The sequence below is a fragment of the Cyphomyrmex costatus genome, unplaced genomic scaffold (genome assembly GCF_001594065.2).
Source record: "Cyphomyrmex costatus isolate MS0001 unplaced genomic scaffold, Ccosl1.0 scaffold172, whole genome shotgun sequence".
Taxonomy (NCBI): Eukaryota; Metazoa; Arthropoda; class Insecta; order Hymenoptera; family Formicidae; genus Cyphomyrmex; species Cyphomyrmex costatus.
Window position 1 is genome coordinate 409,397 of NW_017275737.1, and position 14,904 is coordinate 424,300.

General features: G+C 42.0%; 1 protein-coding gene across 1 annotated transcript in view; it reads right to left on the minus strand.

Annotated features, from left to right (window-relative positions):
- Positions 1-1,814: 1,814 nt before the first annotated feature.
- zfh2 (Zn finger homeodomain 2) overlaps positions 1,815-14,904 on the minus strand; it is a 116,505-nt gene continuing 103,415 nt past the window's right edge. The window contains exon 5 of the mRNA XM_018537446.1: positions 1,815-3,578. Within this exon, the coding sequence (XP_018392948.1) occupies positions 2,866-3,578 (713 nt within the window). The 3' untranslated portion in view covers positions 1,815-2,865. The remainder of the gene's footprint in view (positions 3,579-14,904) is intronic.

The window sequence follows — 14,904 nt, forward strand, 5'->3', positions numbered from 1 at the left end:
TTTTTTTTTCTTTTGCACTTCCGGTGGCACTTCCGGCACTTCTGTTTAGCTTCGCATACGCGCCGCATTTGTACGCGCGAACTTTCGTTTCTTCTAGAGTGAGCTTCTAGAGCGAGGAACACGACGTACGTACGCGTGTAGACACGTCACCGTTCCGGATAGTATCCGCGAGGATTCTAGTACGTCACAACATCATATATATATATTTATATATGTATATATATATATTTATCTACTTAAATATATATTTTTCTTACTCATCCACTTCATTTTTCATTTATATATATATATATATATCCTTCTCTTCTGTATATATACCTATATGCATGAGAGTGTGTGTCTGTGTGTCTATGTATCGACGCGCATGTACTCCCCCCCCACCCCACCCCTTTCCCCTTACATCCTACAGTTTAATCGTAATTTATCCGTAACTTACAACTAATAGTGAATTCTTTGTCGTTCTCGATTTTTTTTTACATCATTCTGCCTTCTTGTTACTCAAAAGGGCGCATTTTTCTCCCTCCTCCCTCTTTCCCAACCTGTGATCCGGGATGACGTCCATATCTCTAAAATATTTTCGTCTAAATGCGCGCGAGATGATATTTGAAATTTCCACTTCCAACCGCACAGTCTCTGATTTAAAATTTTTGTCCCTTATTCTATTTAAAAATTCCAGATCAACACGCTAAAATGTCTTGATTTGTCTCTCAGTAGAAAATTTAGTTGATTATCCGTTCTCAATTAAAAAAAGCCTGTAAAGAGCCATATTTGTCCACTTACGTCACGTTGCACGCGTGTATAGGATTTACGTTTTATTTTCAAGACGTTTTATAATACCGTACGATTTTTCATTTGTTCGCGCGAGACTGTGGAAAAGAGGGAGAGAGACGGAGGACACAGAGGTAAGATTCTATCCCTTCAATGGTGCCGAGCTACCCCTCCCATTATCCCCTCCCCCACCCCGAGCGTCGATGTGTATCAATCAATTCGATCATCGAGCGTTGCTTAGCGATAATCGTTATAGCTACCGACAGCTCTCTAAAATACCTATCGTTATTACTATCATTATTATTACTAGTTTCATTATTATTACTTTATTACTCTTATTATTATTAATTTTATTATTATCATTAACGTTGTTACTAATCATTTGTTTAGCGTTAATAAATATAATTTATTAAATATAGGAACCATGTTTCTGGGTCTTGCTTGCTCGTTCGTGCATGCGAATCGTGTCGATGACGGGCACACCGGGAGTTTCTTACGCTGCCACATATATACCGTCGTTTTTTCCCTTTCGTCCGCCATCTTATTACATTTTTCTTTTTTATCAAAATGGGAACTAAGGAACGTAAAAAAAAACGTATGTGCCAAGCCCGTTTGTACACGTGTGTACAGTGCGCGCCTGTCGTGTGTGGTGTGTGTATGTGTGTGTGTGTGTGTGTGTGTGAAAAAAGTGGCTGAGAAGAGTATCGTGCGTGTGTATGTGTATTTTCTTGAATTTTTTTCCTTCGTGTTTCGTCGCTTTCTCAAAAAGCGTTTCTTTTTTTTTTATTACCCTTTTCATCGCCATCGAAGTCGCTGAACGATTCGCGACACACATACATACACACGCATGCACGCACGCACGCATGCACGCATATCATCCGCACGCACGCAGATCCACATTCACACAAGTCCGTGGACAGATCCACGTGCATACGGCGCGTCAAAACGAGAAAGAGAGTGATAGAGACAGTCAGATATCTATATATATATATATATATGTATATGTGTATATATATATAGATGTATGTATATATATATATATGAATATGTACGTACGTATTCGTAACGATGGCGGCGTTTTTAGTTTCGCGCGCCGCGCACCATCTACCCTACTACGCCGCGCCTAATAGCGTCCGCTTGTATCTTCCTGCTTCTCTTTTTCTTTTCTTAGTAACTCTGCTTTAAATCTTTATTATTACTTTACATAGGAACGTTTAAGTTAGCCCACCTCGACGCGCGTCGTTCCGCGTCGCACGACGCACTTTCCCTCCGGAACTTGCCGTACTCTCCTCATCACCTGGAAACATACCGCGCACATCGTTCCGAGAAGTGCGCCCAAGATCAGCTCGATCCGATCGAGCCACTGACTGGTCGATCGACCGATCGACCGTCCGACCGACCGATCGACCGACCGGTTGTTGGCCGACCAGCAAGGAGCAAATTTCTCGATCGCGCTCGTTCGATCGTTCCGCAGTCGATTCCACCAGCTGCTCGTCCTTCGTCGAGTCCTTCTCTCTCTGTCCTTTTGCTACCTTTTTTTATTATTAATTTTTTTTCTTTTTCTTTCATGCTACGAGAGGAACTTTGGAGAGCGCGCATTTTCACGGCGCGCGCTGCGCGGGATTCGCGTTACAAAAATAATAGGCGAACCGCGGGGGGCGGGGGCCAGAGGGCAGGGAAGTGATTGGAGGGTGGTTATGTGCTGGCGGTGCATAAACGACGAAATTAAGAGAGAGAGAGAGAATCAATGACCGTCCGCCATCCGCGCCTGAGTAATGTACCTCCCTTTCCTGCCCCCTCTCCTACCGCCACGGGGCAAATGCCCCCGACGGGGTGCATCACCGAGATGGACACTCCGTGCTTGCCCGTTAATCGCCGGTTAGGAACATTGGCTCGTTCACTGCGACGTCCTCGGGTCCGACCTTCTCCAAGTGACGTCTATAGGTTCTCGTCTCTCCCTCTTTTGCCCATTTTTCCCACTTTCTCCTTTTGCAGTCTCTACAGTTCTATTCTAGTTATTTGCTGCCATTTTGTGCGCAACCTTCCTGTTTTTGAGAGAGATGGTAGACCAATCCCCGAGTTTCGATATGATGGCGTTTAACGTGCACCGGCGAGGGCGGTGACTTCTTGCACCAGCTTCTGCCGCTTGGCATCGGGTCCATTGTTGTTGTCCTGACTGCCGACCCGGTCACTGGCCTGTGGCTGACCAGTCGTACTCTCGGCGGCCGCGCGAGCCGCCAATAGGGTGATCTGATTGACGACGTCCTCCATCTCGTCGGTGAGCGGGTTCGTTTCCTCGCCAGATTGCGCGCCGCCGTCATATTGTTGTTGCTGTTGTTGTTGCTGGCGCTCTTGGGCGGCCTCGAGACGCACCCGGTGCTGCAGTGTCTCGGCGTGACGACGCCACTCGCTCACAGTGGTGTAGGTGCGCGTCGATACGCCGGGCTCGCACAACGAACAACAGTAACGCATTTGCACGAGGCGCAGGGCGCCGCGACGCTGCTGATTGCCCAGGTAGCAAGACCTCTGGTGTGCCAATAGCGACGTCTCCTGTGGATACGCACGGCCGCAACGGCGACAGACCAGGCACAGCTCAGTCTCCACTTCGCGACAGTGTTGGGGTGGTCCGCCTTCGTCGGTGCCACACGACGGAGCCGGCAAGCGGACCGTCTCCAGGCCCGGATGATTCGGATCCTGCTGCAGGAACGCCTGCATCAAGGCCCGCGGCACTTGTACCTGCGAGCTACCCTCCACGTGCAGCGGCATCATACCACTTCCAAGTAGACCGCCGCTCAAGCCTGCAGCCGCTACTGAAAGCAAAGCGTGATCGATTCTTGTTAGAATAGATGAAGGACTTGCTCTAACACATCGTCTGTACTACAGATTTTCTAACGAGAGTCTGACCAAAATAGATAAAAAAAAATAGAGGATAAGAACGCAGTTAACACATTCGTTTGCTTTCTTTCTTTTATAATTATTTCTTTTTTCTTTTTTCCTCATTTTACAAAAATGTATAAAATTATCGGAAATATATCTTCAAATAGATTGATCACAAGCGGCAATCAAAAGAACTGGTCCACTTTGGTCAGTCTGTGATTAGAAGATTTTGAGTCTAAGAATCCTCAAATAAGAGTCAGGTTAGCTTCAACATCAGACAATATGTTTAAATATGGTGACAATGAATATTAATGAGCAAGACAAAAGTATGCAATAACAAATATTAATATATATTTTTATAATGCTAATACAGTAAAGAAGATTTAAATTTTATAAGTTAGTTATGTGTGTAATTTTATAATTTGTATAATTTTATTTAATTATTAATTTCTTATTAGATGAGGAGTTCCGATCGCTTCTGCCATCATATTAATTACAGATTCAATTAAATTTGCCTTTCGCTGCTACATAAGTTCAGTTTCACGCATATCACGCTAAAATCATTACTGTCATTCCTATTTTATCTTGAAATTAAATTCACCCCGTTCTCGAAGCAATCGGCTCATTTTACGAGTATCAATACAAGTTTCCTATCGTGGCACTAATTTCATTTTTTCTTTCCTCAGCTTTCATAACGCGAAAGCATTTTAGCAGAGCAAAAAAGGGCAAGTGCCAGTATTCTAAAACGATACGTTTGACTTTGCGTATCAATATCTGCAAAAGATATCTGTAATTATACGGTGGTTTCTGTTCAGAATCTATTTACGAGATTATTATAAACGCCGGGATTCGCATTCGACATCAGCATAAAGAAAACGTAAAATTCTCAATGTTACCGGACTTCTGTAAGGGAAAGATAGCGGGAGGTTACATGGCATATTCGTGCGTAATTGATTTGTGCCAACTTAGTTGTCATAATAGCATCCCCGCCGTAAACGGGGGAGAATTTATGCGGAACCTGTTTTCGCCTGAGCGAGACAGGTAAATTGGTAGTTATTAGCAGGCCCGCGGGCCGATGCGCATTGACGGGATAATTCCTGCGGCCGTCTCGAGGGGCCAGAGAATAGTCCGATAGTCCATGTATCGAGAGGGTCCCCGCGATGTGCCTCGGCAGGATGATTAATTCTAATTTCAGGATCGCATCACGCGCCGCAGGATATATATGTTGCTCTTTTTCTTTCTCTTCAAATTTCCTTCTTATTTATCGAATAGAAGGAAAGGTTGAGTAAACGGATAGGAAAGCGTAAAAACGTGTCACCGAACTAGTCCGGGTGACACGTTTTAATCGGATGCGTGACGCAACGTGAGCGCGTCGCGAGGACCGAGAGAAGGACGCGGCACGTCGACGTCGATTAGACGGGTTGACAGGTTTACGCAGTGACGCGCGCGGTAATATCGCGCGCGTATCGTGTATCAGATGAGGATCGTTACGAGGCAGGAAGTGTTAATGATACCCCTGCTCATTCGTTGAACGCCCGGTTGTAATTATCGGAGCTGGTGGGAGGAAGACGAGGAGACGACAAGGAGAACAACGGGGGAAGAGCTCTTTCCCTCTCTCCCCTTTTCCCGCCCCCCCTCTCTCTCTCTCTCTCTCTCTTTCTCTCTTATTATTTAACTACCCATTTCTGTCAATGTAGATTAATTTTAGCGTAACATACTTTTTATCCTTTTCCAGTTTTAAAAATTAAACGGGATTAAAGTTAATCTACATTGGTACATGAAAATTAATTGGATTAAATTTTTAATTATCGTAGTTTGCACGTTTTTTCTCTTGTATTTTTGCTGCCTTCATATTTTTCTTTCAATCTTATTTTATTATTTCTGTTTAATTTTCTTTTTTCTGCATCTTATATACTCTCTTTACATTTGAATTCTCTATTAACAATCACCAGTTTTTGTTTATTATAATTATAATTATAATATTTATTTTAGCGTTTGAAGAGATGCCATCTCAGAGGACTTAGTAAATACCAGTTTATTTTTCACTCTCTCTTTCTTATTTTTTTCCTCTCTCTCGTTCCTTTGATTTATCTCTCAATGTTAGTATGGAATTGATCATTATTATTAGACGGCGGGACTGGAGTATCAGAACTCCGTCCGTGGTTCCGTTCTTCCTTTGTCGTCTAATGAGAATCCCTGGCACACGCATGGCAATCCACTGTTTGACTAACACTTCTTCTTCTATCTTTCTGCTTCTCTCACAATCAGTTAGATACCTCGCTTCTTCGCTCTCTCTCTCTCTCCCTCGCGTATCTCGCGCGCTCACGTGGATTATGGTTTACCTCGATCGAGCGAGCAAATAATCCGCGTTTTTATGTTCCGCCATCGAAAGAGCCCTTCTCGGAAAGAGGAGGCACGGCCGTATGCAGTAAAGAAGGGAGAAAAGTGTTACGGATAAATAGGGGATTAGCGCAACAACATTGGACACGGTGTATAGTTCTGGTCGCTTCGTCTGCTCCCTTTACGGCCCCGTACCGTTCACGGGAATGTGGCAAATTCATTACCAGCCGATCCACGGACTCGCTCGTCCACGGTACTCTGGAGGCAGCTCGCTCTTCTTGTTTGATATAATCGGCTGAATAATGATCATCGAGCGCACACATCGCAAATACATAACGTGTACGCGGCGAACGCGATGGGTGTTATTGTAAAATTGGAATATCTCGTTGAACGAAACGCAAAAGTTATGGGGCATTGCTCAACTTAATCCACGCGAATGTTTGTGAAATGAGATTTCTTTATTATTTTTTTATTTATCTTGCAGGACTCTCACCGGCTGAAAATTTTCTTCCTACAAAACGTTAAACTGTCACTGTAAAATCAACTGATTTTATAAACGGTAGTGATACTTTACTGCTGTTTATTATTGCCATTTACTATTGATACGTACTAAAAAAATATGTACAAGGATCTGTATATATCCAGAAAAAAGACGTTCCCACTTCTTATCCGATTAAAAGTTATCAAACTGATAAATTTGTGTCTTCGCGCGGCAGTTACAGTGCACTTTAGAGAATTCTAAAAATATTTGATTATCTTATATTTTTCTAAAAATATTCTCGATAAATCAAAACGTACAGTAATAAATTGAGCTAAACGATCAGTAAAAATGCATAATTTGTTTGTATAAAAATATTTTTAATTATTAAGAGATAAAGTAGTACAGAAAGAAAAAAAAAAACATTACAGCTTATCTCTCTTTAACCATCATCAGCAGAGATTTAGTGCAGCTTACACAGTTTAGACTGCTTTCTGAACTTCGCGATAAATCATCTTTGATCCCGCGATCGCGTTCCTCTAGGGACAATGAACAATGACGTTTTTTGTTATCCCAGTGAACCTCGTGCGGCATAACTCAACCGGAGGGCACGGGAGTTGCTCAACGACGTGATTTCTTTAGCTGATAGACTTCCTTCTTCGTCGTCGTCGGCCCTCTGCCGAGCGAAGGTATTTAATATGATAAGGAAGATTGTTGAATATACATAACGCGCAGCGGCGCAGCCGGACAATCTCCGTGTGACACCCTTGAAACAATCGAAACGATCGAGGAGAGGGATTATTACTCTTAATGAGCACTGGTTATTTCTTTGAGTGGCTTTGATTCGTCCTCCCTTTTCCGTCCTCCGTCACCTTCTCCTCCACGGCGGCGGTCAACGGAGCCTTTGCTACGAGCGCGTACGCGTGTATGCGTGTACGCGTGCAAACGCGCGGAAAGAAGAACTCACACACACACACACACACACACACACGTCTCTGCACGCGCATCACTTTCATCTCGTCCTCTCGGAGGGGCTCATTTGCGTACGGATTGAGATAGTAGTGCCTTCGGTACGGTCACGATGTGTGTTTTTGTTTAAATGTGTGACCGGCGTGTATACGCGCGCGCCTCGCGCGAGATTCTGATTGCCGGCCGCTCCCAAGTCCCCAGTGGTCGTCATTGCGACGGACTCTCATTATTTAATTTCAGCATGCCACTATGGTTTAATCCTTTGCGCTGAGAATTATTCTGACCGTGATACTAATAGAACGTATTTATATGGTGCTCGGAACGTGCAGATGGCTCCTTCTTGAAAAACTGTTGGGGCTTTGTAACGCGTGTTAGAAATGCTATCTTTTTATTTATAAATAAATAATAATAAAATTCTACGTATATATTTATTGTGTTTGTATTTCGATTTAAAAGATGGTGCTATGCATGAATATAAAATTATTAATTTTTTTATGTGTGTAAACATTAAATTTTTCTATTACACGTTACAATGTATGCGTTAATTTAAATATAGTATGTTGCATTGTATTTAGATTTAATTTACTCGCGAATAATATAAATTAATTATCTATATATAAAATATGTTAAAATATGCCATGTATAAAGTAATACAAATTTTACTTCCTAAAAACTTGTGATTATTAATTACAAAATTGTTTTCTAAAACAATTGCTCTATAAGTCTTTTAATTCGATTGCTTCGTTTCATTGTTGCAGATTTGAGAAGGTTTGCTTGAGTAGATTTCTCACGCCTGAGAACCACTGGCCTCAAGATTGCTGCGACATATGCTGGAAATTTGTTCGGCGGGAATTTACGAGCGAGTTTCCGTGTCAGAGCCAATACCTGGGCTCTGTTAGTAAGTAGATATAAGTCTGTATATATCCTGGCAGCCATAAACTCGCATTCGAGGACCATCGAACAGAATAATCAGGAATGTCGTTAGTTAGCGCGTTCAGGAATTTTAACGGCTGTTCGGGAGGTACTCGCAGTAAAACGCAATCCGTCATGCGCGTCACTGTCACCGTTTGAAGTAGCATGCCATCAAGTCACGACCACTTTGCAGATCGGTATAGAGAGAGAGAGAGAGAGGGAGTATCAAACTGTTGCAAATCGAAATTAAAATTTTCGAAAAAAGAAATATTGAGTTAATATCACGCGAGAGATTATATTTTTACGAAAATCATTGTTATATGATTTATATGCAGATTCTGATATATCAAATGAGAACAGGAGATAAGAAATATTTTTATATATTCGATCTTTGATTGTCTGGACAATCAGACATATCTAATTTTTTTTTCAGAGAAAAAGACATGGTACCATCTCATGCATTGCAGCACATTAATGTTGAACATCCCAGAAACGTTGAATTGCAATATTATGAGTGCTGCCTCAATATCGCGAAATAAGGATTTAACGTTGAAACGCCTCAGTTGAAAGCCATTTACACTTTAACGTTGCAACGCCTCAGTAATGTTCTTTCAACGTTCTGTACTGTATGAATATATAGATGACATCAATACAAGTTCTATATGCAAGGGCGTACGCAAGATTTCAGTTAAGGGAGGGGGGACCAAAATTCTATTTTCACTCAAGATTTATTGAAATACACCTTTCTTAATATTTCTTCACCTTTTCATGCTGACACTCTACGCTCATTTTCAGCGTCAAAATAAATCACGTGATAGATATTGACGAATATCAAGCGTCAATTTTGATCACGTGACCTATGGAAAGATGCCTTAAGGGATCGGTCCAATCAGCGGAACTATCGCTATTAATACGCACTGATTAACGAACTTTTTCGGAAATCGACATGTTGGATTGACTATACTGCTTAAACGTTACGGCCTTACTCTCTACCGTGACTGGACTTTATTGTTCCATCTGTGTGTAGTGTCTTACAGTTAGATTAATATCTTAAATATTAATATGGCCTTGCCAAAATTTAGGGGGGACTGCTCCCCCCTGCATACGCCCTTGTCTATATGTAGAATTAAATTACACAGTTGAATAGATTACTTTACAGTTATTGCAACTTTAAAATAGCTTACTCAAGTATATATCTACATTAATTCTATATAATATACAATTTGTATAGTTATCTCATTTTATAATGTAAAATTTGTAGTTGCTACCACTATGTTTCTCTCTGAATGTAGCTGGTGAATAATGAGCGGTAAATACATCGATATCACCAAGAATGTATTCCTTTATCATTATCTTATTTGCATTAAGGAAAGATGACACAATAGAAAAGGGGAGAAAAGGAAAAGACCGCGTGATCGAGTTTCGGAATGCGTCTGGAGTCTGATATAGTATCGCGGCGACGAAACGCTCAAGATTACTCAAGGTATAATAAACACGATCGGTGTTTTTCTGTACGGCGAAACACGCGCGAATCCCGATGCATACTCGCCTGTACTCCGCGCTAGAATCCGCACTCGCCACGTTTAATCGACGATTAAACGGCGATCCAGATTAACGTGGAATCTCAAACGGTCCGCGACGCGCGCTCGCGCCCACCTCGATCGAGAGAGAGAGAGAGAGAGAGAGTTCATTTCGCGCGGGCGAAATCACGACTTGGTCGGACAGAACGAATCTCGCCGGAGGGGAGTCGGTGCCGCAGGGAGGATCAGCTCGCGGAGTCCATAACTGCCCGTTACGCGAAGTATGCACAACGGTGCATTCCACGTGTGCACGCTAGCGCGTTCTCACATGGTGACCACCGCGCACGTATACTTAGGAAAACACGTCGTGAACGTGGGCGTGCATTCCTGCCTTCGCATTATCTCCTCCTCGCTCGTTCTCTCTTCCTCCTTATCCCTCTACCTGGCCGTCTCACCTCGCTTTCGCCGCTCTCTTTCTCTTGCATTCACAATTCTCGGTTTTCTCTCCTTCCTACGCCCGCGCCGTCGACCACGTACGAGAAGGAATCCTCTCTCCTCTCTTTTTATTCCTCATCCAGACCCGTTATCGTGGATACCATGGCCCGGAACGACTGTTTCACACCTCCGCTCGCGCGGGAATTAGGAAATAAATTAGCAGTCGGGCTAATTTCGTTATCTCGCCCGATGGCCACCTCACCCCACGCTTAAGACGTCAAGGCCCGATGTCGTAGGCCCCGCGGGGCCCCAATGTGGGACCCGAGGACACGGTCGAAATCGTGTCCCGACACACCGCAGGATCAATGGCTCTGCGCGCGCGGAGTGCGCGGTGCGAGTGCGGGTCTTCGTTAAAAACGGGTCAATCCCGATTAAAACGACGGCGAAGAGGTATATAGTAAGCTATGGCGCTGATACTTCGCCTCGACCAGTTTCGAGGAATCGCGATAGCCGCTCTTGTAATTAACTCACGACGAGAGAATATATTTCTGGGAATTGACACGAGCGATGTCATAACTTGCTCGAATATTTGTCTACTCCACGTAGCTATAATATATTTTATACAGTTACGTGATTGGAAATGTGTTACAGAAACGAAGAAAAGTTGACAATACATTGACACTAAAATCACGGTCTGAGTTAACATTCTTTAATAATTAAAAACAGCGTACGTATTATCCGACGAAAGGAAATTTATTCTGAACAGTTAAATTTTGTGTATATATTATTGCCTTGATTACTTGTGATAAATTCGCCAACAACGTAAACAAAGTGATACGTATGCCCAAAGATCGAACAGCCACCCCGAGTCACCTGCCCATTCGACCGATTTTAATACCTGGACGATGTTCGATGTAAGCGGGCTCAGAAAATGTTAGATGTCGCCGGGAATCATGAGGAAGTCGTAATTTCCACGCGAACGAGGCAGGCCCGAGTAAATTGACGATGGCTTATCTCGCGGCTCGACCACGAAATCGCTTCGTACGCGTATCGGACAAGATAACGGCGTTGGCGTATCGATAAATTCCGTTAATTAATTATTGACGTGTCTCGAGGCTATTTTTGCACTTATACTCGGGACCTCCGCACGCAAAAGCAGATGTCTTGTCCTCTTCCGTCTATTCTTTCCCTTTTATTCTTTCTCTCGTCGGATTGCAGAGTCCGATATTTTGCCTCTTTTTAACAAAATAAAATCTGGCTTGAAAGTTTGTATATAAAATTAATTTATATGTAGATAGATAAGATTGTCCACATTAACGATTAATGTTGAGTTGTATCATCGATCACTAGCAAGTTTATAATCATGTCGGACTTATGTTCCATTTTCATTAATGCAGATTAATAAAACTTTAACCTAAGTTTTATTTACTCTTGTTATCATTTTTACGAAAACATAAAAGTAAATAAACCGAAATTAAAATTAATCTTCAATGGTAGAAATGTATATTAATCAATTTACATCCGACGATTTGTATAAAATTGTAATCGTTCGTATATCGTTGTCAAATCAGACGCATTAAACGATTATGATGACGTCTATGTTGCTGGGTAATGCTTAACCTTAGAGACGCATGCGTAAGATATAAAATCTGTGTGTGGCCAGAGGCAGGTGTTCCTTCGAGATTTGTGTCTGTCATTTAATATAGTAGCGTGAAGCGAACCTTTGACGAACGACGTTCCAAATGTCCCTACGTTGTTGTGTATATGTGACAGTATTTAATTTTTATAATTGGTTTAAAAATTTCATTATAACATTACACTTTAGTTAATATGATAGATTGGCTGTAACAAAAATGGAGAATAAAAACATTCGCTCGATTGCCAAACTATTCTCCGATTTAAAACTTGAATTATTATTAACGTATCGTCTCATGTTAGTGAATTAATTTCAGTGTATTTAGAATTTTTAGAATTAAGACGGGATTTACATAATGCCTTTTTACTAGCTAAGCTAATCTTCTAGTGAACTAGAAAATTAAATTAAAGGTAAAAAATGTAATTTATAAATTTCGCCCTGTTTAACGTATTAATTAGTAATTTATAAAATTATATTTTTTGGAAAACTAGCAATTAAAAATATACAGAATTACATTTTTCAGCTACTATTTTATTAATTCGCTAGAAGATTAGTACCTTAGTTGTACTTTATATTTCATTTGATTTATATCGTGATCATATTTTGCATAATTTTAATTGTTTTCTTATAAGAATTTTACATTAAAACTTCTTGAACCTTTCCAATGTAACGACTCTGTTATGTATCAAACCATGTACTATTTCATTCGCGCGGGTTTCGCTTATCCGTTCCAATCTATCTCATTATTTTTACTGTAGTGATCATCGTGTTTCGTCCAAGTGCGCATTATGACTCTAACGGATATCTGGATCAAGAGGTTTAATAGCGAGCCTTTCAGGCCTCAAACTCCCGGCACAGGTGACGAATCATTCGCACAGCATCGCGCCTCCGGATGCTACGAAGATGCACCGGGAGCCAGAAGGTGGAGTTCGCTGTCAGGTACTTGATTTCTCGGCATCTGACGAAGAGGTGGAGAGGTCTTCGACCGGTAGCCTAAGTCGAGGAGCTGTTCCTAAAGAGGCACCGGGGTCATTAGCGAACAGAACATTTATCCTTGTCCTTCGTTCTTTCTCTCTCCCCCTCCCCTCTCTCTCTCTCTCTCTCTCTCTCGCTCTCTCTCTTTCTCGCTGATTTTCGCTCTTTTTCTCTTGGTCGGGTGTTCGCACTTGATTCGCCGTCGGTATCAACGGGTGCCAGGCAGGAAGACCCGTATTATCGAGTCAATTGTCTCACATCCCCCTCTCCGAGACAGTTCAGCTGACTATAAAATCATTATCACCCGTCCACCACCATCACCACCATCACCGATCTCTTTCCCTCTTTCCTCTCCCGCGCAAGCCGTTACTTCTCGGTCGACGTTGAACGCTCGATTATCCCATTAATACGACGAGTCCATGCGTCCATCCGTCCCGGCGGATCTTTAATTATTTAAATGCAGAGCCGCCGCGGACCCGGCACGAAGGGTACCGGAGCCCTCCAAAGAGACAGGGGCGGATTTGTGGAGATGCGAAACTTTGTCAACACTTTGAATGTACTTGCACAGATCTTTTGATCCATCGGCTCGTCCCATTATTCTGTTGTCAAAGAAAGTAGCTCTTGCTTTATTCTTAAAATTATTCTATCATTATCTGTTGTGAACATAGACATTGCTTTATTTTTAAATCATTTAATAACACTGCTAGAAGCAGTAACTTTCCGATGATTAATAAACTGTTATATCTTTTCAAAATTTCAGATAATAATGAAGTTAAGATTTCTTATGTTTCTTTCAGTGTTCTTAATATTTCTTTTATTATCAGCAACTCTATTTCTATCATAATAGAAAAAAAAATTCCTATCTATTTTCAATTAATTTATCATTGTATTCGAACTTGAGGTCAAAGACGCTCGGCGATGGAGCACCGTGAGAATCTGCTCGCCATCAGAGTTTATTCCCTCTAATCCGCCCCTGCCCAAAGCGTCGCAGGCTAGGCTCAGTGGGAACACGAGTAATCCTTAGTGACAAGTGGGCTCGAGGCAGCGGTGTATATCCGGTAGCACTTTGGTATTTAGCTCTATAAATACGCATCGGCGTTGAGCATCGTTGACCCTGGCTGTGGCGATAATGTAATACGCACGGTAGGATCCATTCCGTATAGCTCGAGCGAATCTGTCGTTACAGGATTTCGTTATCCGGCGTTTAGCAAACAAATTTAGCAAACAAAACAGTTTGCCGTTATTGCGCCGAACATCTTCATACTGCGTAAACAGCAGTTATGAATATCGCGAAAATACGTGCGAGGTGACTAATGGCGCGTCATTGGATTCCACTTAACGCGGAAGAGTAAATCCGGCGTCCTTCGGAGATAAATAACGAAACGGGATCAACTAATGGCGGCGCCGAGTGTTATGACTACGCATTTTGCCGTAGCGGGCAGGGACTGACCGATTGCGACTATCATTAAGCGACGACTTAATGAGCCAGGCGCGCCGGACGTGGGAAGTAGCCTATCGTGCAGTAATTACCTCACTTCAATTATTAGACGATTACCGTACGGTAATGGGGATCGAAAATGGGAGTGGACGCTCTCACGTGATCGTGGCCGCGATCAGCTAATAGACTTCTCCTGCTGTTTGCGTTAGGTTTGAAATAATACACCTTTCCAAGGATTTCGAATAATTGTGCTCTGTGGGAAACGGATTCTAAATCTATAATCATAGAGAAACGTGGTCTTCTTTCCTCAAATAGGAGCTAAGTTGGTGCTAGAATTCAATTTAAAAAATAGATAATTATGATAACACTGATTGACAATTTCAGTTTTTCAATACACATCTGTATTTTTAACTGCTGAAGGAATATAATGATTATGAAAAGTTACTTCACCCACAGATTTTGAAAAATTTAAAGCTTTGTTTTTTTAAATGTTTCTAGAAAATTTACAAACAATTTACAACTTTTTTCTTTTACTTTATAGAGAAGAATACATAAG